General features: G+C 42.2%; 1 protein-coding gene across 2 annotated transcripts in view; it reads right to left on the bottom strand.

Annotated features, from left to right (window-relative positions):
• Positions 1 to 21,633, bottom strand: part of PDSS2 (decaprenyl diphosphate synthase subunit 2) — a 256,817-nt gene that overhangs the window by 13,979 nt on the left and 221,205 nt on the right. For both annotated transcript variants that reach the window (XM_032338898.1, XM_032338899.1), the window contains exon 7: positions 12,538 to 12,570. In XM_032338898.1, coding sequence (XP_032194789.1) covers positions 12,538 to 12,570 — 33 coding nt within the window. The remainder of the gene's footprint in view (positions 1 to 12,537; positions 12,571 to 21,633) is intronic.

Genomic DNA, 21,633 nt, shown 5'->3' with positions numbered 1-21,633 from the left:
ATGAAAAACAACTGTAGAGAGGCAATGAGCAAACGTTAGTAGGGAAATTGTAGACCTGGACATGTGTGATCTTGGGCTAGGCAACTTCTCTAAGCCCTCATCTGTAAAATTGGAAAGATCATATCATACCACACGAAGTGATTAAGAAGAACAAATAAGATGATGTGTGGCAATAAGATGATGTCCCGGGTGGGCCAGGTGGGCCAGTGAGATTTGTTTCAGAGCTCAATTCAAGACACCATGTCTTAGCAGAGCACATTTATGAGTCTGTGCTGTGGACTACTATCCACAAATAACTTCATAACCAAATAGCTCGTTTCATACAAATGATCATATCTGAATATATACATCCCTATTATATGTACAAATAATCCAAAATCATACATTCATATATACATATGTATAGAGTTCAGTACCCCTACATATACATGCATATGCATGTATTTAGAGGTATTTTCATGTAGCTAAAAACATTTTACTGACATACTCAAAACTGACCTAAATTGTTGACTCCTTGACAGAGAATTCAGGCAAGGTAGTGCTTCCTTCTCAGGGCACCCCGGGGGCTCAGTCGGTTGGACGTCTGCCTTCAGCTCAGGTCATGATCCCGGGAACCTGGGATCAAGCCCTATGTTGGGCTCCCTGCTCATCAGGGAGCCTGCTCTGCTTCTCCCTCTCCCTCTGCCCCTCCCCTGACTTGTATGCTCACTCTCTCTCAAATAAATAAAAATAAAATCTTAAAAAATTTTTTAAAAAAAGTAGTGCTTGCTCCTTAAGAAAGACAGTTCAACTTGTACATAGCTCAGGGTAGGAGCCGATGTACCTGATTCCAAAATGTAATTAAATGGACGAAAATGTGCAATTTATTTATTTATTTTTAAAAGATTTATTTTATTTGAGAGAGAGTGTGTGCATGGGCTGGTAGTGTGGGCAGGACAAGGAGTAAGACTCTCAAGCCAACTCCCCCTTGAGTGCAGAGCCTTACATGGGCCTTGATCCCACCACCCTGAGATGGCCTGAGCCAAAACCAAGAGTCAGACGCTTAAGCAACTGAGCCACCCAGGCACTCAGATGGACTACAATGTAGAATTTAATTCTTAGTTTATAAACTTCCATTGGCATTTCACTGGACTTTGAGGTTAGTAATATGGAATTATATTAAATTGAGGCTTAAATTGCATAGGAGAACAATCATGCCTTCTGAAGGAAAATTGAACTATTTATAAATAATCTCAGATTTATCTGTATTCTGATTCAAAAATAATTTTTTATTTTTAGTATTATATTCCAAAGAGGAGCTTAATTATACACATTGAAATTCAAAAAGCAAAACATATAGGTTATAGACTGCCGCAACGAGCCACTCTTTGCCTGTAGCTTTTTAAAGGAACTCTGTAATCTCATGACGAATATTATGCTGGTTATTTAATTAAAAAGAATATTGTGGGATGAGAGCAATCACGTCATGTAGGTATGTGACAGTCCTGGGGGTTATTTGTGGAACACATAAACTACGTGCATACATTTCTTATGTATCCATTTCTTAACTCCTCCTTATGTCTCAATTTTTCCTCTGCTTTAGCATTTGGATGCTGGTAACTGGGGATCACTTGCCTCAAAACTATTATCACTACCACTGCTGTCTACAGGACCCTAGATTTCTAACATCCTAACAAGTATCCTGATACAACATGAGCTTAAAACACATTTAAGACTTCCATCACTAAAGTCCATGTCCAACAACAGAAAAACTATCTACTGAGAGTTACAACGGTGACATTATCTTGCAGGCAGGTTACATCAGACTGGGGGAATGCAGGAACCAGCATACGGGGTGAAGAAGTTACTGTCTGTGCCATGTAATTATTGTCATACCTGTGGGATCAACACTTCTTCCAGAAGGAGATCTCTACGATACGGAGTTACGGAAGGTGTATTTGTTAACATAGATCCTTGCCTCCCTCAAGAGAATGGTAACGAGAAGTCATTTTAAATGTTTATATCCATAAACCTTTCTCTGAAGAGTGAAGAATGCTTGCCAATTTAAAAAAAAAAATCTCAATAATTATTGCACTAGATCAGCAAACATAAATCGTAATACAGTCATTTACTAGATAATCCTTATTTCTGAGACAAGAACAATGTTGGATTATAGAGTGAGGCATCACGTCTCCCGGATGTTCATAAAACCAGAGCCTGCATTCAAATTCTCCCTTGCTTGTTTCATAGTAGGTCTAAGCCCTCTGAGAAGCAGTATGGTGGTAAAGAGTAGATCCTGTGGAGTCAGCGAACCTGGACAGAATCATGACTCTGTGAGATAGTAACGGTGTGGACCTTGTAAGGTTATTTGATCTCTTCCCCATAAAACGAAGGGATTCAAAGATAGAATTCGATAGAGCCATCTGATCAAAGTGTTTTGTGTGTCTTGAGCAGAGTGCACAATGAGAGACGTGTACTAGGGTAGGCATCGCACAGAGATCAAAGCACGTAAAAAGGCCTACAACCTTTTTAAAGAGGAGCACACAAGTCTTTTCAGCTGAGTCCAAGATAAAGGTGAGTATAACTTCCTCAGACCTAGGACTGGGAGACCTTCTACAGTGGGCACCATCGCACTATGCAGGAATCTGTCTTTTCGCGGTCCACCTCCGGCTTCATTATGATCTGGTGAATAGATAAGATCTTTCATCAAGCCAGCAAGTCAAAGATTTGTGGGAAAGAGACAGGATCCACTTGCCCAAAAGCTTAAGTAGCATCTTACGCATCACTAGCCAATGCTGCAGTTCTTGTAATCTCTACCGTTATCTCAGTAATTCTGTTTGAAAAAGGAGGTGGCACTGCCACCTTGCCATTTCAGGAAAGGCAGTTCAGCTCTTTCTGATGGGGCAAGTGGGGAAATGTGGGGGAATGTGGGAGAATGGCTTCACATGTGCCAACGAAACAGATTATAACTTTCTGATACCGATCATGCTGAAATCACAAAAACCTTCAAATCTGTATAAAACCAGGCTGTAAGATGAGTGTCTGAGTTTGGAAGTATTAATCTAGGTAATGACAAAGACCTGTTACTTACTGAAACCACATTCGGGGTCTACATGGGGGTGCCTCCCTTTTCTTTCTCTTCAAGAACGTTAATTTTGGAAAGCCCGTGCCTTGCCGCTGTTTTTAGCCAAGGAAAGGGAATGGTATTTCCTTCGATCTACTTAAAACAGTTTCAATGGACGAAACAGGCTCCTCTAGGGGACAGAAGGCTCTATCCTCCACATAAAGGCATATAGGCACGTCCTGTGCACAGGTGGCTCCTGAGGCCACTAACTGGGAGCAGTAATTGAATCCAGCTCTCCCACAGTGCAGAGCAGTCACCCACAGAACCAGCCTGGAGGGCATTTTTAGTTTGCTTTCTAGACTACGATTCAAAAGGTTACCCCAAGTGAATCTTTGTTTCAACCCAGGGAGTGCAAAGCATAGAGGATGTAACCATCTGATTGCAGATATACTTCGGAGGGAAAAAGAACAAAGGCAGAGCCAAATACGCCTTACGAATGAAAAGAACAGAATCGAGGCACAAACATTTGGTTTATCTTGGGTTATTCACTCATTCTATTCTATTCTATTCTAATCCAACAAATATTTATCTGGTACCCAGTATGTGTGCCAGGCACTGTGTTAGGCCCTCAGAGTACAGTGGTGAGCAAAACCGGACACGATTCCAGGCTTACAACTAAAAACTGGTCTTCACCAACAATCTAAGTCTGCCGTAGCTTCCTGATGAATGACAGATATTATGTAGCTATGTAATTTTTTAGATGTCAGCAATTCAAAATGGTAATTTTAAGATTGAGAGAGACTGTCCCACTAAATATTATTATTGTGAACTAATTTCTCAGTTTACATATAAAATTAGAAACCCGAGATCAGTGAGCTAGGAATATACGATCTGAAGGGAAAAAAAAGATCTGCAACTATGTAGAGAATTGAATTCAAATAATATCAATAGTATTGGGGTTAACAATGGAGAGAATGGCACATTTTATGATGTCACAAAGAGGCTTATTATTGATAGAATTTAATATTATTCATGATCCACAGGGGAACAGAGATTATGACCATCAAGTCATAATCTTGACTTGATGCCACTGAGGTGTGTGGGATTGTTAACACCTCAGAGAACAAGAATCTAATTTTAAAATAACATTAAGAAATTAGAGGAATAGATCATCAAAGCAAGATGATAGTCACTGGGGATAAATGCAAAATAACATACTAAGAGACTTAAGGAGGAAAAAACTAGCTTGATGACTAGAGATGAATGCATGTCCAAAGAGCAACTGTTTTGCAAAAAGACTTGACGCATGACTCTGGTTCAAGATACTAAATATGGTATATGGAGCCCAATATGGGGCTTTGAACTCATGACCCTGAGATCAAGGTCTGAGCTGAGACCAACAGTGGGACTTGCGTAACTGACGGAACCACCCAGGTGCCCCTAGAATTTATTTTATTTTTAAAAATCATTTACTTAAGAGAGAGAGAAAACACAAGCAGGAGGAGGGGCAAAGGGAGAAGCTGGCTCTCTGCTGAACAGGGAGCCTGATGTGGGACTCATTCCCAGGACCCTGAGATCATGACCGGAGCCAAAGGCAGATGCTTAGCAGACGGAACCACCCAGGCATCCCTTTTTATCTGGTTTTTAAGGAAACAAGAGGTGGAGGTGGGGTATCAAGCTTTCAGATGGCAGTCTTGGCAGTCCCTTGTAGCACCTATCCCTGTGCTGTGGTTAAGTCATCAGATCAACACCCTCAAGGCCTGCTCAGTGCTAGCTTTCTGTTTTCCTCAATTGTCTTCCATCACTTCAACCACTACAGGCGGTCTAGCACAGAAACTCGCAGTGTACAAAAATGACATTTTCCAACCATGTATTTCTGCCTATTGCCACAGAAGCAGACATGCAATTTTTTAGGAGTCTAAAATTAAATTCTGGTTATGTCACTAAACACATGATTTCAGGCAAGTTACTTGTCAATTCCCCGCAGCTCAGGTCAAAATTCTAAATCATATGTGAGTCCACATTTCAAAACCAGAAATCTTAAAAAGAAAATGTATTTATTTGGGGCACCTGGGTGGCTCAGCTGTTAAGTATCTGTCTTAGGCTCAGGTCATGATCCCAAGGTCGTGGGATAGAGCCTGGCATTGGGCTCCCTGCCCTGCAGGGAGACTGCCTCTCCCTCTCCCACTCCCTCTGCTATGTTCCCTCTCTTGCTGTGTCTCTCTCTGTCAAATAAATAAATAAAGCCTTATTTAAAAAAAAAAAAAAAAAGAAAATGTATTTATTTTAAAACATGCTGAAGTGTTATCACCTTAATGCCCATATTTATATTTTTAATGCTTTCTTCCAGTCTTTATCAAAATTTTACATAGCTGCACCCATATCATCATGGTATTTGGATTTTCTTAATTAAACACTATGATAAACACCTCATTTAATTGGACTACAAGTCCTTTATGGGAAAAGATGGGAGAGAATGACCATGCTTCTATACAGTGTCTGTTGTTACCACGAAAACAGAAATCCTAAATGTAAAGACAACTTCAGGAGGTTAGAGGAAACGAGAGGTTTAGTACATCCAATGATGCCGTATGGACCATTCTACCAAAGGAGCTAATGTGAAGTCCCAGGGTAGGAGAAGCAGCATCTGCCCAAGAAAGGGGTATGCGGAAGAGAAAACACAGTAACATCTGGTCTCTCAATGTGCCAATGTGAAAAATTCTCAGAGCCAGTTAGCTAGGGTTATGAGAGAGAACGAGCAGGCAAAAACCGTCTGCCAAAAAAAAAAAAAAAAAAAAGGAAAAAAAAAAGTCTGGCTTTGTCAGTAAAGAAAGGACAATAATATTTACAGAAAATTTTCTATACTCAAGCTTCAAAAAAGTAGAATTTTGGACTCAGTCTGCAGCAAAATGGTGGAAGCAATTTATGGATAATAAAAGAAAAAAAAAAGACTAACAGGGGCAAACCTTGGAAAGGAGAACCATGACACGAGAGGAAAGTCTCTTTTTTCTTCTTGAAGGGAAGCGATGATATGCGAGCAAATGCAAATGTCTGCGGACAACCCTGTTTGCTGGTGGGAAGAGAATTTTAATGTGTACCCGATGCAAATGCGTTTTATAATAAAACAGAATGTGCGAGGCCTTCTGAGGGCGGGGAAGGAGAAGAGCAGCTCTGGACACCGAGCCTGAGGGTGCTGGGACACAGTCAGAAGCTCGTGTTTCTCTGCAACCCTGAACAGACCCCAGCAGAGAGGGCACGTCAAAACCCCACTCCTTTAAAAATAATCTCTCTCTTACGTTCAACCGAGAACTGGATGCGTAATGAATTAACACCTGCAAGATCTTTCTTTTCCCGGTGCTTAACCTTGAGCAACTCTATGCTTAGAGCGAACCTCAGGAGGAAGACATGAAAAAAGCAACTCTCTCTTCCGTACTGCATCGTGGGGAAAATTATTAGGAACTGCCCAGGAAAAGACTAGAGAGGACTGTAAAGAAAGCTCCTATAAACCATGTATAGTCTTTGTGTCAAAATTAGCATGAAGGTCAATGAAGCTCCCCCTTCAAGGCCTGGTCCAGGGTCTTGTGAAGGAATGAGCCGGTGGCCGGCAAAGCGCATGCCTGAGTCTGGTTTTGACCACCTAGGTACTCTTTATTCCTGCCTGGGTATCTGCAGCAATTATTATTTTTTAAAAAAGATTTTATTTATTTATTTGACAGAGATCGCAAGTAGGCAGAGGCAGGCAGAGAGAGAGAGGGAAGCAGGCTCCCCACTGAGCAGAGAGCCCGATGCAGGGCTTGATCCCAGGACCCTGGGATCCTGACCTGAGCCAAAGGCAGAGGCTTTAACCCACTGAGCCACCCAGGTGCCCCCATCTGCAGCAATTCTTAAAAAGAAACTGGGAGAGAAGTCTGCATCTCTAGGCTGGAGAGATTTAAGCAGCCATTTTGGAAGTGTTAAAAAATTAAAATTGTAGAAAGCCGAACCATAGGTGCCATGTTTTGCCTGAAGTGGTAAAAATACCATCTGCCTCAGTCTTTTAGCAGCAGGCTTGTTTCGAGGAGCAGTAGGGCTGAACTGCAGGCATACGCTCAGCTCCAGCTGGGGAAAATACACAGACGTTTGTAGATGTTTTTCTAAGCAAGAGGAGTCAACATATTCGTTTTCTTTCGACATATATATGTTACCATAGCAAACCAAGCGTGAGTGGGGTCCGAGAAGCTTCTCCACCAGTCCCAACAAGCACCCATGAATTCTTAACAGTTCAATAGGTGGCACTCTTTCCTCTAGCTCCACACTGAATCCGCCGAGCTTGACCATGGGGCCGGAAGCCCAGGGAGCAGGGAATGGAATCTGAGATACACCCCCCAGGGGCTGCGCCCATCGCGGTAATTAAGATCCCCATCGCATAGTGCATATGAGCTCAAGTGCTAGCACTAGCTTTCTGGGTCATACTCACTTCGGATAATTATATTCTGTCTTCTAGAACTTCCTCAGTTTTAACTAGGGAAGGAAGACGTTCCTTGTTGTTCTATTTTAGAAGCTACTGTGTGGAATTGCTCTACAGTGACACAGCCGCCCCCGTCCTTGCCCGGACTCCAGGTGGATGAGTTTCCACAATAGGTAGAGTGCGCCTATGAGTGTGTTAACCACCTGATAGAGGGGGGCGAGACGTAATGAATGAATAGTTGTCGAGTACTTTGGTATCTTAAGCTGAAAGGCACTGTGGGGGTGTAAAGCATTCATCTCCGCTCTCTATCGCACCAGGCGCTCAATTAAAAAGTACTTCTATTTCTTATCTGAGTGACTGAGTACAGACCACAGTTTTGCAGAAAGCGACAGTCTCAAGATTCTGCTGAAAATGCTTTGGAAACGACCACCCCTTCTATCTCTCCCTTCACCTCCTCGCCCTGCTAAGACCCACAGATTTGGAGAGATGGCAGGTGAGGCCGCAGAGCACACGGCCAAAATAATTTTCCATGGTCCTCGAAATCGGATTTTTCAGATAAAATTTGGTTTTGGGGTAAATACCACTTGGAAGTAACAAAATTTCCAGCCATGAATACATTTCATGATGATCTCCAGAAATGGCTGCTGAGTTTTCCAGATGTAGTTTTACAGATAACCCTACAAGGGCAGCCCTGAGCTGCTAAGCATGGGGCCTCCGTCGGTCAGCACGAGCACCATGCTCATGCCGAACAGAGAGGAAGAGACCTGGGGTCATGATATGTATTACTATGGGCCCACAGTCCAGTACATGGAGACAGTATCATAAACTGCACCCTGCAGGCACCTCCCCTGTACGTGGAAGGGATGGATATAATCTCTTTTTCCCCATGTTACTTGGGTGTCGGTCTGTGTAAGGATGATACATCTAGATTAATTGCCTAGATCAAGTACGCGGCCCTTACGTGTCAGAACTGTGCCACATATTCCAGAGGGCTGGGCTCTGTTTACCAGCATGAGAAATATTGTCATTAGGCACTTCGGAAGGCAACCTTAGGGCTACTGACCGTTGAGATGGACTGTGTTATATAGTCAGTGTACTCTTAAAATAGTTCACTGAAGTCTACAATACTCCATTCCAGACTTCCCAGAACTGCCTGCCCTTCTAGAATAACACTAACACAACTCACAAGCCTGCATTCGCCAAGCCCTCCTATATAGAAGCCTGTGCTGGGTGCAGAGGATGTTACCATGAGCTAGGCCCTGCCTTTAGAGCTCTGTTGTTTCAGCGAAAGAAAAAGCAGAAACAATCAACTCAGTGAAAATGATAATTTTAGATGACTATAAATGTTAAGAAAAAATAGAGAAGGGGGGGTGGCTACTCTATTATTATTTTTTAAAGATTATTTATTTATTTGAGAGAGAGAGAGAGACCAAGAGAGTGCACACAGGGTGAGTGAGAACACGAGCTGGGACGAGAGGCAGAGGGAGAAGAAGCAGACTCACCGCTAAACAGGGAGCCCGATGTGGGACTCGATCCCAGGACTCTGAGATTATGACCTGAGCCAAAGGCAGATGCTTAACCTCCATCTCAACTAAGATGGAGTTACTCAGGTGTCCCTGGGGAATGGCTACTTTAGATAGGGAGGTCTGGGGGGTGCCTGGGTGCCTCAGTGGGTTAAAGTCTCTGCCTTTGGCTCAGGTCATGATCCCAGGGTCCTGGGATTGAGCCCTGCATCGGGCTCTCTGCTCAGCAGGGAGTCTGCTTCCCCCCTGCCCCCCCACTTGTGATTTCTGTCTGCCAAATAAATAAATAAATAAAAACTTAAAAAAAAAAAAAGATAGGGAGGTCTGAGTCGAGGCAGCATCTGAAGGCAAGGCCTGCATCAGTCTTGCTCATGGTGCACGGCAACTTGCACATATTAACTGTCCAATACATAGTGGCTGGGTGGACAAAGTGGAAGAGGGAATGAATGTGGACCTCAGGTCTACAAGATAAGAATGCCTGCCCCCTCTTGCCCCCCACCAAGAAGAATGTCTCCTCTCGAATTTGGAATGGGCCCGAAGAACTGACCAGCACTTATCTCAACCGCTTACTTTCTATGAAGGAAATCAAAGGAAGACCAGAGAGGTTAAGTGATCATCAAATTTTGCAGTGAGTTGGTGGCCGAGCTTCTGCTTGGCCCAGGGGTGTCTTCTATCTGTGCATCATATTTTTTCCTTTCTCTTAACCTCTTCAATTGTCATATGCCTCTGTAATAAAAAATCCTATGGGAGTTCTCTGAGTCACGAATAAACATCAATTATCAACACTCTATTGCCAAGACTTTTCCTGACTTTTTTGGTTACCTTTCTTTTACTGTCACAGAAAAATCTCAGCCTTTATCTCTAAGATAATACATTACAGTCTTCCCCAAATTTTTTTTTAAGGTTTTATTTATTTATTTATTTGATAGAGGCAGACACAGCGAGAGAGGGAACACAAGCAGGGGGAGTGGGAGAGGAGGAAGCAGGCTTCCCGCCAAGCAGGGAGCCTGATGTGAGGCTCGATCCCAGGGATCGATCCCTGGGATAGTGACCTGAGCGGAAGGTGGACGCTTTACTGTTTGAGCCACCCGGGCACCTTCCCCAACAATCTTTTTAGCCCTGTTTATATCCATGTTCATCAAAAGCATCCTTCCTCTCCAAGATAAAAGAACCCTATACCAGATTTTCTCCTGAAACTAACTTCATGCATCTTCTCTTTTCTTACTCTTCTATTTTCTACATTCAGCCATTCCCTCTATGTCTTGCTCCCCCATTCAGTCACTCACCGTTTACCATGTGCCAAACGCGAGGCTAACCAGCAAGACAAATAAGACACTATCCTTGCCCTCAGAGAGCTCATAGTGTGTGGTCGGTCCCATAAATGGGGCATCATAATATTAGAGGAATGGCCTGAGAGATGCATGGTGTATTAAAGAATGAAGGAAAGCACTTGATCCAGCCTGGGGAACCAGGAAGGACCACCTGTAGGAGATGATCCTAACTGAAACCTTACATAAAGAACCGGGGTAGCTGATAAAGTGGGAAGGGCATTTCAAGCAGAGGGGACATTTCAAGGCACAGAAAACAGAAGCAGTATGTTTTGTGTGACCCGGTGCTGCTGGAGCACAGAGTGGGAAGAGATGACGCTGGAGAGTCCCTCTAGGGGGTGAAATCATCTGGCAGCTTTGAATTTGCATTATAAACGACATGAGCCAATGACAGGTTTCCATAAATCAGGTTTATGATTTAGATAGACATTCCAGCTAGTAATGGACTTGCGGTGACAAAGTCACGAAGACCAGTCAGTAGGTTTTCCAGTCAGAAACTCAATGTAAATAATGGAAGACAGATCAAGGGGGGGGGGGTTGGATTTAAGACAACATAGGACACCAAAATGGCGTGACTTGGTAAAGAACCTGGGGGTGAGGGAGTAGGAGCTGTCAAGGGCACTTCTAAGATTCTCACAGGGTTGACTGGTAGGATAACGGGGCCAACATCAGGAGAGAGAATAAGTTAAAAGGCCAAGAGATACAACATGAGTGGACATTGATGTACACCATGGACTTTGGGTACTGACGATAGGTTGATGTAGCTTCTCTAACAAATATGTCACTGTCCTGCAGATTACTGATAATAGGGGAGGCCATGTGTGTGTAGGGTCAGGGGATATGGTACCTCTTGATACTTTCTGCCCAATTTTGCTGTGAACCTAAAACTTCTCTAAAAAATAAGGTATTTCTAAGACTACCTGACTGGCTCAATTACAAAAGCATGCAACTTTTGATCTTGGGTCATGAATTTGAACCCCACACTGGGTGTAGAGATTACTTAAATAAACAAAACTTAAAAAAAAAAAAAGGACCAGAGATGTCACGCAAGATGGTGAGTTCACTTTAAGATGCCTGTGGGAAACCCAGGAGGACATGTCCATGGCCCGAGTTCGGGTACATTAAGGCTCAAGTAGACATCTATGAAGAGTGATGCGTATGGAGGCCCTCAGTTTAGAGGTGCTCTTATCTAGTTTTTCAGAAAGGAAGCAAAAGTTTGTGTGAGAGAGAGAAGGAGGGACTGTACCTCAGTCAAGGAAAAGAGAGCAAAGGCACGGAGCCATAGGCGGACACCCCGTGTGCCGTCAGGAGAGCACGAGGTTCTGGATAAGCCCCGAGAGATCACGGTGGGTTTCAGCTGTCCCACTGCCTGCCCTTACAGCTCGTATTTCTTCCTCCTTGTCTTCGAGTGCAGGTGTGCTTACACCCGGGAGACTCCTGATTACTGCCTAGACCAGACGATTAGCATGTTCCTTTGGCCAAGCAGCTGTATGCGTCCCACGCTCCCGCTACAATGTTCCATTTGTCCCTGGGGGGACACAGAACGTGACCCAAGTGTGTTCAGAGGCTTGCACTGGTGCACTGCCAAGGCTGCGTGTCGGAACTATCTGTGGAGCCTTTTTTCAAATACTTCCTCCCTCCCCCTGCCTTGCTCTCTCCACCAGGGGATTTTGATCTTGGTGAACAAGGGTGTGATGCTGCACTTAGCCATGTGTTTTCAAAAGCTCCAGAGACGATGTGAAAACTACTACCTTTAGGAGTCTAAGTTGGCTCTGTGTGGTCCCTCTCACGTATTATCTAATGGCGCTAAAAAGTCAAAGATGCCAAAGGCATCTTTCTAGCAATGGTGAGTGATCTTCTCCACTTTGTTTTTCCTCATTGCACTTGCCAGAACATGACTGTATATGATGTATCCATTTAGTTGTTTATTAGTTATCTATCTCCCACACTGGACTGTAAATGTCCCAAAAGTAAACACTTCATCTGGCTTACTGTTGTAGTCTCCACACCACCAAGGTCTAGATGAATGAAGTAAGCACCGGGTAAGGACACTTACCTGCGGATGCCTGTTATTTAACAGGGAACATCCCTCAACTTTGAAAGGGATGATTCTCTTCTGACCTTTCAAATATAAACAAAAACCACACACCAGACTGGAATGAATGAAACTGTACAGTATGTATAAAATCTACTTACCTTAGCATAGTCTAATCTTCCTTTCTCTCGAGCCTAAAGTAGAAAGAAGGGGAAATTAATTTGTTAGTTCTTTAAAAATTATTTAGTGCTTCTATAACTTGTACTTCTCCAAGAATAAAGGTTGACACTCTCTCCCTTGGCTCCCTACCATGTATCTCTTTATACATCTACATAGTTGTATCTCTATACAACTATACACAGAGCACTTTAAAACACACTGAAAAGTTGAAAGAACGGGAGAGGAAGCACACGTATATACTCTATCTAGACATGGCAGTGGCGGACATCCTGACTCTTCGCCCCGCCACGCTTCAGCACGTCTTGTAAGCACAGAACGTCTCAGACATGACCACATGACTGCTACCCAATGTTAAAAACTAACAATAATTCCATATTATCTGAGATGCAATCCATATTCAAATTTCTCCTATTGTCCCAAGAATATCTTTTATAGCTTCCCCTCCCCAACCAGGATTAATCAAGATTTACATACTGCACATAGTTTTTGTATCTCAGAGGTTAGTCTTTTTTTTTTTTTTTTAAGATTTTATTTATTTATTTGACAGACAGAGATCACAAGTAGGCAGAGAAGCAGGCAGAGAGAGGGGAGGAAGCAGGCTCCCTGCTGAGCAGAGAGCCCGATGCGAAGCGGGGCTCGATCTCAGAATCCTGGGATCATGACCCGAGCCAAAGGCAGAGACTTTAACCCACTCAGCCACCCAGGTGCCCCGAGGTTAGTCTTCTTTTTTTTTTCATTAAAAAAAAAGATTTTATTTATTTATTTGACAGATAGAGAGTACAAGAAGGCAGAGCAGCAGGCAGAGGGAGAGGGGAAAGCAGACTGCCCGCTGAGCAGGGAGCCTGACACGGGGCTTGATCCCAAGACCCTGGGATCATGACCCGAGCGGAAGGCAGCGGCTTACCTGACTGAGCCACCCAGGCGCCCTTCAGAGGTTAGTCTTTTTTTTTTTTTTTAAAGATTTTATTTATTTATTTGACAGACAGAGATCACAAGCAGGTAGAGAGGCAGGCAGAGAGAGAGAGAGGAGGAAGCAGGCTCCCTGCTGAGCAGAGAGCCCGATGTGGGACTCGATCCCAGGACCTTGAGATCATGACCTGAGCCGAAGGCAGAGGCTTAACCCTCGGAGCCACCCAGGCACCCAGAGGTTAGTCTTTTAAATCTAGACTAGACCCTTCTCATTTTTCAAGAAGTAAAAATAAAAACTATTAATTTTTTTCATGAAAATCATTGACTTTTTAAAATTTTATTTTATTCTTATTTTTTAAAGATTTTATTTATTTGACACAGAGAGAGACAGTGAAAGCAGGAACCCAGGCAGGGGGAGTGGGAGAGGGAGAAGCAGACTCCCCCCTGAGGAGGGAGCCAGATATGGGGCTTGATCCCATGATCCCAGGATCATGACCTGAGCCAAAAGTAGACGCTTAACAACTGAGTCACCCAGGCGCCCCTTGATTTTAATGTCTACACCCAATGTGGGGCTCAGATCCACGATGCGGAGATCAAGAATTGCATGCTCCACTGGCTGAGTCAGCCAGGCACTCTGAAAATCTGATTTTTTTGATTTGCCATATTATTTTTTCACTGTCATTTAACTTGTCCCTGTTTTGCTTGCAAACTGAAAGCTAGGTCCAAAAAAGCTTGTTTAAATGTTTCTGCCATGAGTACTTTATACAAAATATTACAGACTTAATACTGTATCAATTCAGGAGGCACAAAATGTTAGGCGGTTCCACTTTTAGTAAAGCTATGAATTTGATCACTTGTTTAAGGTGGTGATTATCAGATGGTTCCCCTGTAACAACATGTTTCCTCCTGTATAAACGTAAGTAATCTGTGGGGCCAGTGTCTCCTCCACTTCCTTTGGCATAATTTTTATTATGTTGTATTATGTTGAAAGACCCCCACTTCCACCCCCCAGCCACCCAGAGGTTAGAGAGAAGAAAGGTCGAATTGAAAACAACATAGGGGTGGTTGTTAGTTAGTCATTTCACTCTTGATTTTGACTCAGGTCATGATCCCGGGTCCGTGAGGTCGCGCAAACCCCCTTATTGGGATCCACGCTCAGCACGGGGTGTGCCTGGGATTCTCTCTCTCCTTCTGCCTGCCTCCCACCTCCTCTCACTATCTCTCTCTCTAAAATAAAATCTTTAAAAAAGATTTTATTTATTTATTTGACAGCGAGAGACACAGCGAGAGAGGGAACACAGCAGGGCGAGTGGGAGAGGGAGAAGCAGGCTTCCTGCTGAGCAAGGAGCCTGACATGGGGCTTGATCCCAGGACCCTGGGATCATGACCTGATCCGAAGGCAGATGCTCAACAACTAAGCCACTCAGGTGCCCCTAAAATAAATCTTAAAAAAAAAAAAAAGACATTTTAAATGGGGTCAGACTTTATTTAAAAATATTTTAGTTATTAAAAATTTAAAATTAACACATACACTCAAATGTATTATATAAATTTCCTAACATAGCAATCAGTGTATTAATCTTTGTTGATCTGTCAGCTCATTTTTGTAGACTTCAGAATAAAACTCCTGCTACCTCAGAGTAAGAACTGTTCGATTTGCAAACAGGTTAGGTCTTGAGACCATTTTGTTCCTAAGTCAAATTACTACTTGAGAGAAAAGATTTTATATAACATTCGTCTTGACTCTTCTTGCTTCTTTAGAATCCTTTAAAAAATGTTATGCAAAGATGCCTGCGTTTTCTTTCTTACTTTCTTTAATAAGTAACTTAGAAGAAGACACTGCTCAGGTAGTAGCCACTGGCACCAACACAAACCACTCTAAGTTAAAATTGTGACTTGAGGGGCGCCTGGGTGGCTCAGTGGGTTAAAGCCTCTGCCTTCGGCTCAGGTCATGATCTCAGTGTCCTGGGATCGAGCCCCACATTGGGCTCTCTGCTCAGCAGGGAGCCTGCTTCCCCCTCTCTCTCTGCCTGCCTCTCTGCCTACTTGTGATCTCTCTGTCAAATAAAATAAATAAAATCTTAAAAAAAAAATTGTGACTTGAATGTTTTCTATGAAACAAAAGTTTTCTGCAACCAATGTATTATAATGAAGAATTCAGGGTTTTCAATCTGCTCTTCAAATTTTTTAGGGATCTAGATTTTCAGCGAACCAGGAAGAGTTTGAACTTAGTCCTGAGATGCATTATACCACAAGGAATAGGAGTCAGTTCTTGGAGAACTGTGAAAACTAGGCTTATTCTTCCTTCTGCTCAGCTCTTTTATTTTTTATTTTTCATTTTTTAAAAAAGATTTTATTTATTTATTTGACAGAGATCACAAGTAGGCAGACAGGCAGGCAGAGAGAGTGGGGAAGCAGGCTCCCTGCTGAGCAGAGAGCCCGATGCAGGGCTCAATCCCAGGACCTTGGGATCATGACCTGAGCCGAAGGCAGAGGCTTTAACCCACTTGCTCAGATATTTTACATTTACTTGGTTGTGTGTCTGTGGACATTTTTTTCCAGAATAGCTCTGTCTACACTCAAAATCCCTCTTTCTCCACTCTAATACCCACAGTTCATTAGGGAGCCTTCAGCACGTCCATTCAGCGCACTCATGAGCTAGCTACTAAACTTTGTTAGTGCACGAACATGAACAGGCTTTGATCCAAGGAATAATCCATGGCTTGTGACCAAAATTTTAGCAAAAGCATTTCACAATTTGCTTAGTCTTTAAGTTCTCAAACTCCCCGCTGTCTCTTGCATTCATTTTAGGTTAAGAGATATCTGACATTGAGACTGAACCTGTGGTGACAAGCTTTCCACCTTTTCAATTGTTCATCCTTTCCTTTGTCTCTTGCTGGTTAGTACGATTCTTCCACCACAGCACTTTTCAAAGGATGCACGAATGGGGAGCTCCACAGAAATAATTGTTTCTACTGTCCAACAACTCATTCCCACAACAAATTGGCCATTTCCTTACTACTTTCAATTTTGTTCCCATTCTAACCAGCTTAACATTCTGCGTCTTTCAACATCCTTATCTTCCAGTGTTTAACGCAACAGGTATGTTAAAAGTGTTGAAAATGGTCTTTGTTGAAGGCTAGGAAGTGGAGGAGCTTTTGTATCTTGAGGCTGTTAGGTAAGGAGTGAGGGAGAAACCACTTAATTTATGATGACTCCAGGTGGACTTCTCCTTTTGGAGGTATGAGGTCGCTTTCCAGTTTGTCTCATAAAACCAAAACCGAAACCAAAACCAAACCCAAAACCCAAAACCCAAACCAAAACCAACAGCTGTTCCTTCAGGTGGGAAGAACCTGATAAGATAGTGTTCATAGATAAGAACACTAGAGGGTCCTATCAGAAATTTTTGTAAAACCATTGTTTCCCTACTTGGATTATAAACAAATTATCTTAGTGAATTCTATTACTTTGAGATACTTGTGCTTTATCAATCACAAGCTATTTTCAAACTCTCTATTTTATTTTGCATAGCTAGCTTTGCTACCAACCCCTTACCCAGTAGAGATACACTTTGCTAGAGAAGGCAGCGGAGAAACACCATGTATGTAATCCACATCTGTTCAATATCAGCTCTTAAATGTTTTGAAAGCTGAGAGATTAGAAGCCTACATAAAATGACAGCACGATTACCGCAGCCATTACAACCTGAACAGACTTTAGCTGTTGATATGCAGCTCCCCGGAATGTCCTTTTCATTTTATCACAACAAACATCCTGTTCTGTGAAACCATTTCATCCTTGACTGCTTTAGCTTGTACATAAAAGTATGAGTTATTTTATAAAACAAAGATGATAAAGATTTAAATCTTTTTGGTAGAGAATATATATGTATTTCCAGCCATGTGCGTTAATATCTATGTAGGTCATATACATACCTAAGAGTATATACATTTCGACACAAGATTTTTTTCACAGAAGGCTTTAAGAGCTTATAAAAATAGAGCACTTGAGAAACCAACAGCAATGGTGATTTAATCCCCTCTATAAATAATATTTCTCATTAAACAGTACCTATTCTATTTTTTTTTTTTTTTTTTTTTTTTTGGTAAAGCAGTTAATTTGGGAGGGGCCATAGTTTCTCTTTGCCAGACAACCGCTCGTTCGCTAAATTCACCAAGCATCTCCTACGTGTCGGGTACCGCTTAGGCACTGGAGACACAGCCATGAACAGAACAGATCAAAATCTCTGCCCTCACGGAGCTTATACTCTAGGGGCTTCACATACAATCTCCCTCTAAGACTTAGGCTCTCTGAGAAGAGACAACTTTCTCTCCTGCTTACAAGTGCATTTCATGTGTAGATCGGGACTAGGGTCAAGCACGTGGCCAATAACATCTGGTGAATGAACACATAGACGGATAAGTGCTTTTTCTTTATATATGTTGGTTATGTCCTATCTATTCAGGAAACTTACGAAGCAAAGTTCATTATACTCACTCCTAGTTCTAGGAAAGTGGGGTGTCTAAGGATGTAGTTAATGTGGAAGCATTAGCTGATATTTGACAAATCATTTTCACCTGTCTTAAACAATACCATATGCTCACTGTACTGCCCAACTGCTGTTTATAAGTAGGCTAAGGAGGGAAATCTATGGACTATAAATTCGAAAAATTCATGAAAATCAAACAACAAAAGGATAGAACAGAGAAGACTGATCTAGTAGCCTTCTCATAGAAACAGTGGTTTAGTGTAATTCAGTGCCTCAACCTTGAAAGCAGTCTGTTGAAGCGGAAAGAGCCTAAAACAGACTCCTCGGGACATTTCAAGAGCCACACCTCAAAGCTTAGGGTGCTAAGAACGCCCTGTCTATGGAGGAAAGCAAGTGGCTAATATCTTGCCAGTGACCACTCCGAAAAGCACTGTGCCCTCCTGGGAAGATATGATATGCTGTGTGATATGCGTGAAGATATGATATGTTAGCAACTATGGTTTCTAGCCCATAATACGTTAATACCTCCAACAATTAAAAAATTTTTCTGTGCATTTTCATCTTCATTTTCTTCTCTGTAAAATAAGAGTGTTGAACTAGACGCTATGTTCCCAAATGTTCTCTCTCATAAATGCTGGCTCTCATAAATGCTGGACTGGTTACCAGAATCACCTGGATGGTTTGTTAAAAATGCAGAGCCTCAGTACCCTCGCCCTGAGTTTCTCACTCATTTGAAGATCACTGGTCTGGACCATTGTCTAATGCCCTTTTCAATTTATTTTATTCAATTTATTCTTCCGTATGCATCAGTATTTACTTCAAAGGCTAAACGAGAACAACTATATAAACTCCTTAAGTCTCAAGGAGAATGGAGTGCTGTAACTTTCCCCTCTTTTTCTGACATCTGCCACTTATGTATATTTCTAGCAGAGCAAGATATTATTAAAATAACTTTCTCGCTGGGGCCCAAAATAGGCTGATATAAAATAAATCCAGACTGTATTTCAACAGCCAGCAGTCCTGAACCTCTTCCTGCCACACTGCTCGTCTCCAGAAGCCACTGTAAATTCTCCCGTACATGACAATTCCCTGCGGGCTTCATTACCAGGGTCTTTAAAAGGGATTCAGTCATCTTTTTGCCTCCTGTAGGTGTGCTTCTTGTCAATCCAGGTCAGGAGAAAAGAAAGTAATTTTTCCCAGTCTTTAGCAGTTCACAGAGAATGTGTGGTTTGAACCTTGTTTTATCTTTAAAAAAAAAAAGTGAAAATAGACAAGCTAGTGTGTCAGTGCTTACACCAGAGGCCCCCTCAGACAGCTACAGTGAGCGCTGTAAAACAATATTCTGTACGAGAGAGAGAGAGAAGCCAGTATTCTGAGTGAGAGGATGCACAGAGGGATTAATTCCAAAGGTTTATACACCCGTCTCTGCAGACCAAAGGCAGACAGATTCCCTGTTGGTAAGTAATGGATGTACAATGTGGTCTTTTACTTTAAGAAACAAATGCTTTCTTATAAGTCAGGTAACAAAGAAGGATTGGATGACATAAATGAACTGTTTCCAATGTTCAACTACTGCTATCTGGACTTGAAGGCTGGAGATGGAGAAACCTTTTTCTGAAAGTAGAAAGCTAATATTCTACAGCAGGGAGTCCAGAAATTGCTAGAGACTCATCAACTCTACTTACCACGTTATTCTTCCCAAATGCCAGCAGCTGTATTTGGGAATAACAGTCGTTTTAAAAGAGATTCTCTTTTTAACATTTTAAGGAAAGGGGCGCCTGGGTGGCTCAGTCGTTAAGCATCTGCCTTCGGCTCAGATCATGATCCCAGGGTCTTGGGATCGAGTCCCGCATTGGGCTCCCTGCTTGGGGAAGTCTGCTTCTCCCTCTCCCACTCACCCTGCTCTCATTCCCTCTCTTGCTATGTCTCTCTCTGTCAAATAAATAAAATCTTAAAAATAAATAAGTAAATAAAATTTTAAGGAAAACTACCTTTCGCCTCAAACTTTTTTTTCCTCAAATTTTTTAGTGGAGACATCATGAACACCCATTTGCCCTCTGCCTATGTTACTCAATTGCTAATATTTTGTCACCTTTGCTTTTTCTTTGGATGATCATTTGCTATCTATCTGACAGTAAGTTGTAGACCTCATGATGGCTCATCCCTGAATACTACAGCATTTATCTTCAAGAACAACGATGTTCTTCTGCATAACCACAAATTCATTATCATATCCACCAAGTTAAACGCTTCCTATAATGTCTAAGAAGTCTATACTCAAATGTTTCCAGTTCAGCCAATAGTGTTGTTCAGAGTTGTTTTCAACCAGATCCAAGGTCAAGTTAGAAATCATACATTCTTTTTGGATGTCATGGCTTTTAAATCTCTTCTAATCTACAAGAGTGCCTACACCACACTTTTTCTGTTCATAATACCACATCTTTTAAGAGTCCAGGCCAACTGCCTTAAAGAATGTCCCTTACCCGGGATTTGTCCAGTTGTTTTTTCGTGGTCAGATTAAATGAAAACTTTTTTTTTTGGGGGGCAAGATAACTACATACATGATGCCGTATACTTCTCCATTACATCAGGAGTCATACAATATGTTTGTCTCATTACTGGTGAAACTAAGTTTGTTCACTGCTTCTCTTTTGTATTTAATAAGTAACCTGTGAGATGCTTTGAATCCGTGAATATTTGGTTGTCTTCTAAGCATTCATCCAATTGTCTTAACCTATTATCCATTAATAATCCTTGTTTGAATAAAAGATGACTTTGGTGGCTGCAAAAACAATGACACTTGAAAGGTCTTTTGCAGGAATATCATTGGCTCCTTTAGAAAAGACAGGTCTTACTGGAAAGAAATTCTCTGTGCATCTGTATTGGTAGAAAGGGGTGGAGTTTAGTGTTATACATGAATGAAAAGGTTTATCAGGGGACAGAGGAAGGGAGGAAGGGTAGGACCTCCATCCTCATCCTAGAATGGTTTGGGTAGAGTGTATGAGGATTTAGAAAGATTTAGAAAGCTTATAAATCAGGGGCACCTGGGTGGTTCAGTTGGTTAAGTGTCTGCCTTCAGCTCAGGTCAAGATCCAGGGTCCTGGGATGGAGCCCCGCATCAGACTCCCTGCTCAGTGGGGAGTCTGCTTCTCCCTCTCCCTCTGCCCCTTCCCCAGCTTGTGCTCTCTCTCTCAAATAAATAAAATCTTTTAAAAAAAAAAAAAAAAAGAAAGCAAGCTTACAAATCAGAATCTATTAGATTTGCTAGTCCCAAAGTTTAAGCAGTTGAATTTTGGTTTGGCAGGAAAAGCAGGCCTTATACCAACCCAGCTTTCCAGTTACAAAATGGGAAAGGTATCAGAATAGAAAGGAAGAGGGCAGGCTTCTTTGTGATCCTGATCATTCTTGCCTATTGTAAGATAGCACAGAAGGCATCTGCAAGAAGTCAATACCATTTAGAACTGGACTTCTATGTTACCCTCTCTTTTACCTGGGAAAGCTTATCTCTGGAGGGGAACGTGAATGTTTTTTTTGTATTCTCCTTCTTGGGCTACCTGGGAAAAGAGGAAGCAACAGACAGGTGCGCAGAGGTCATGGTGTCCAGTTAAAAAAAAGAGGAGGGTAGGGGTGGCTGGGTGGCTCAATCATAAGCAACTAACTCTTGATTTTGGCTCAGGTC

The sequence above is a fragment of the Mustela erminea genome, chromosome 4, assembly GCF_009829155.1.
Source record: "Mustela erminea isolate mMusErm1 chromosome 4, mMusErm1.Pri, whole genome shotgun sequence".
Lineage (NCBI taxonomy): Eukaryota > Metazoa > Chordata > Mammalia > Carnivora > Mustelidae > Mustela > Mustela erminea.
The sequence above is the reverse complement of the archived record's forward strand: the minus strand, read 5'-3'. Positions and strand labels throughout refer to the sequence as shown.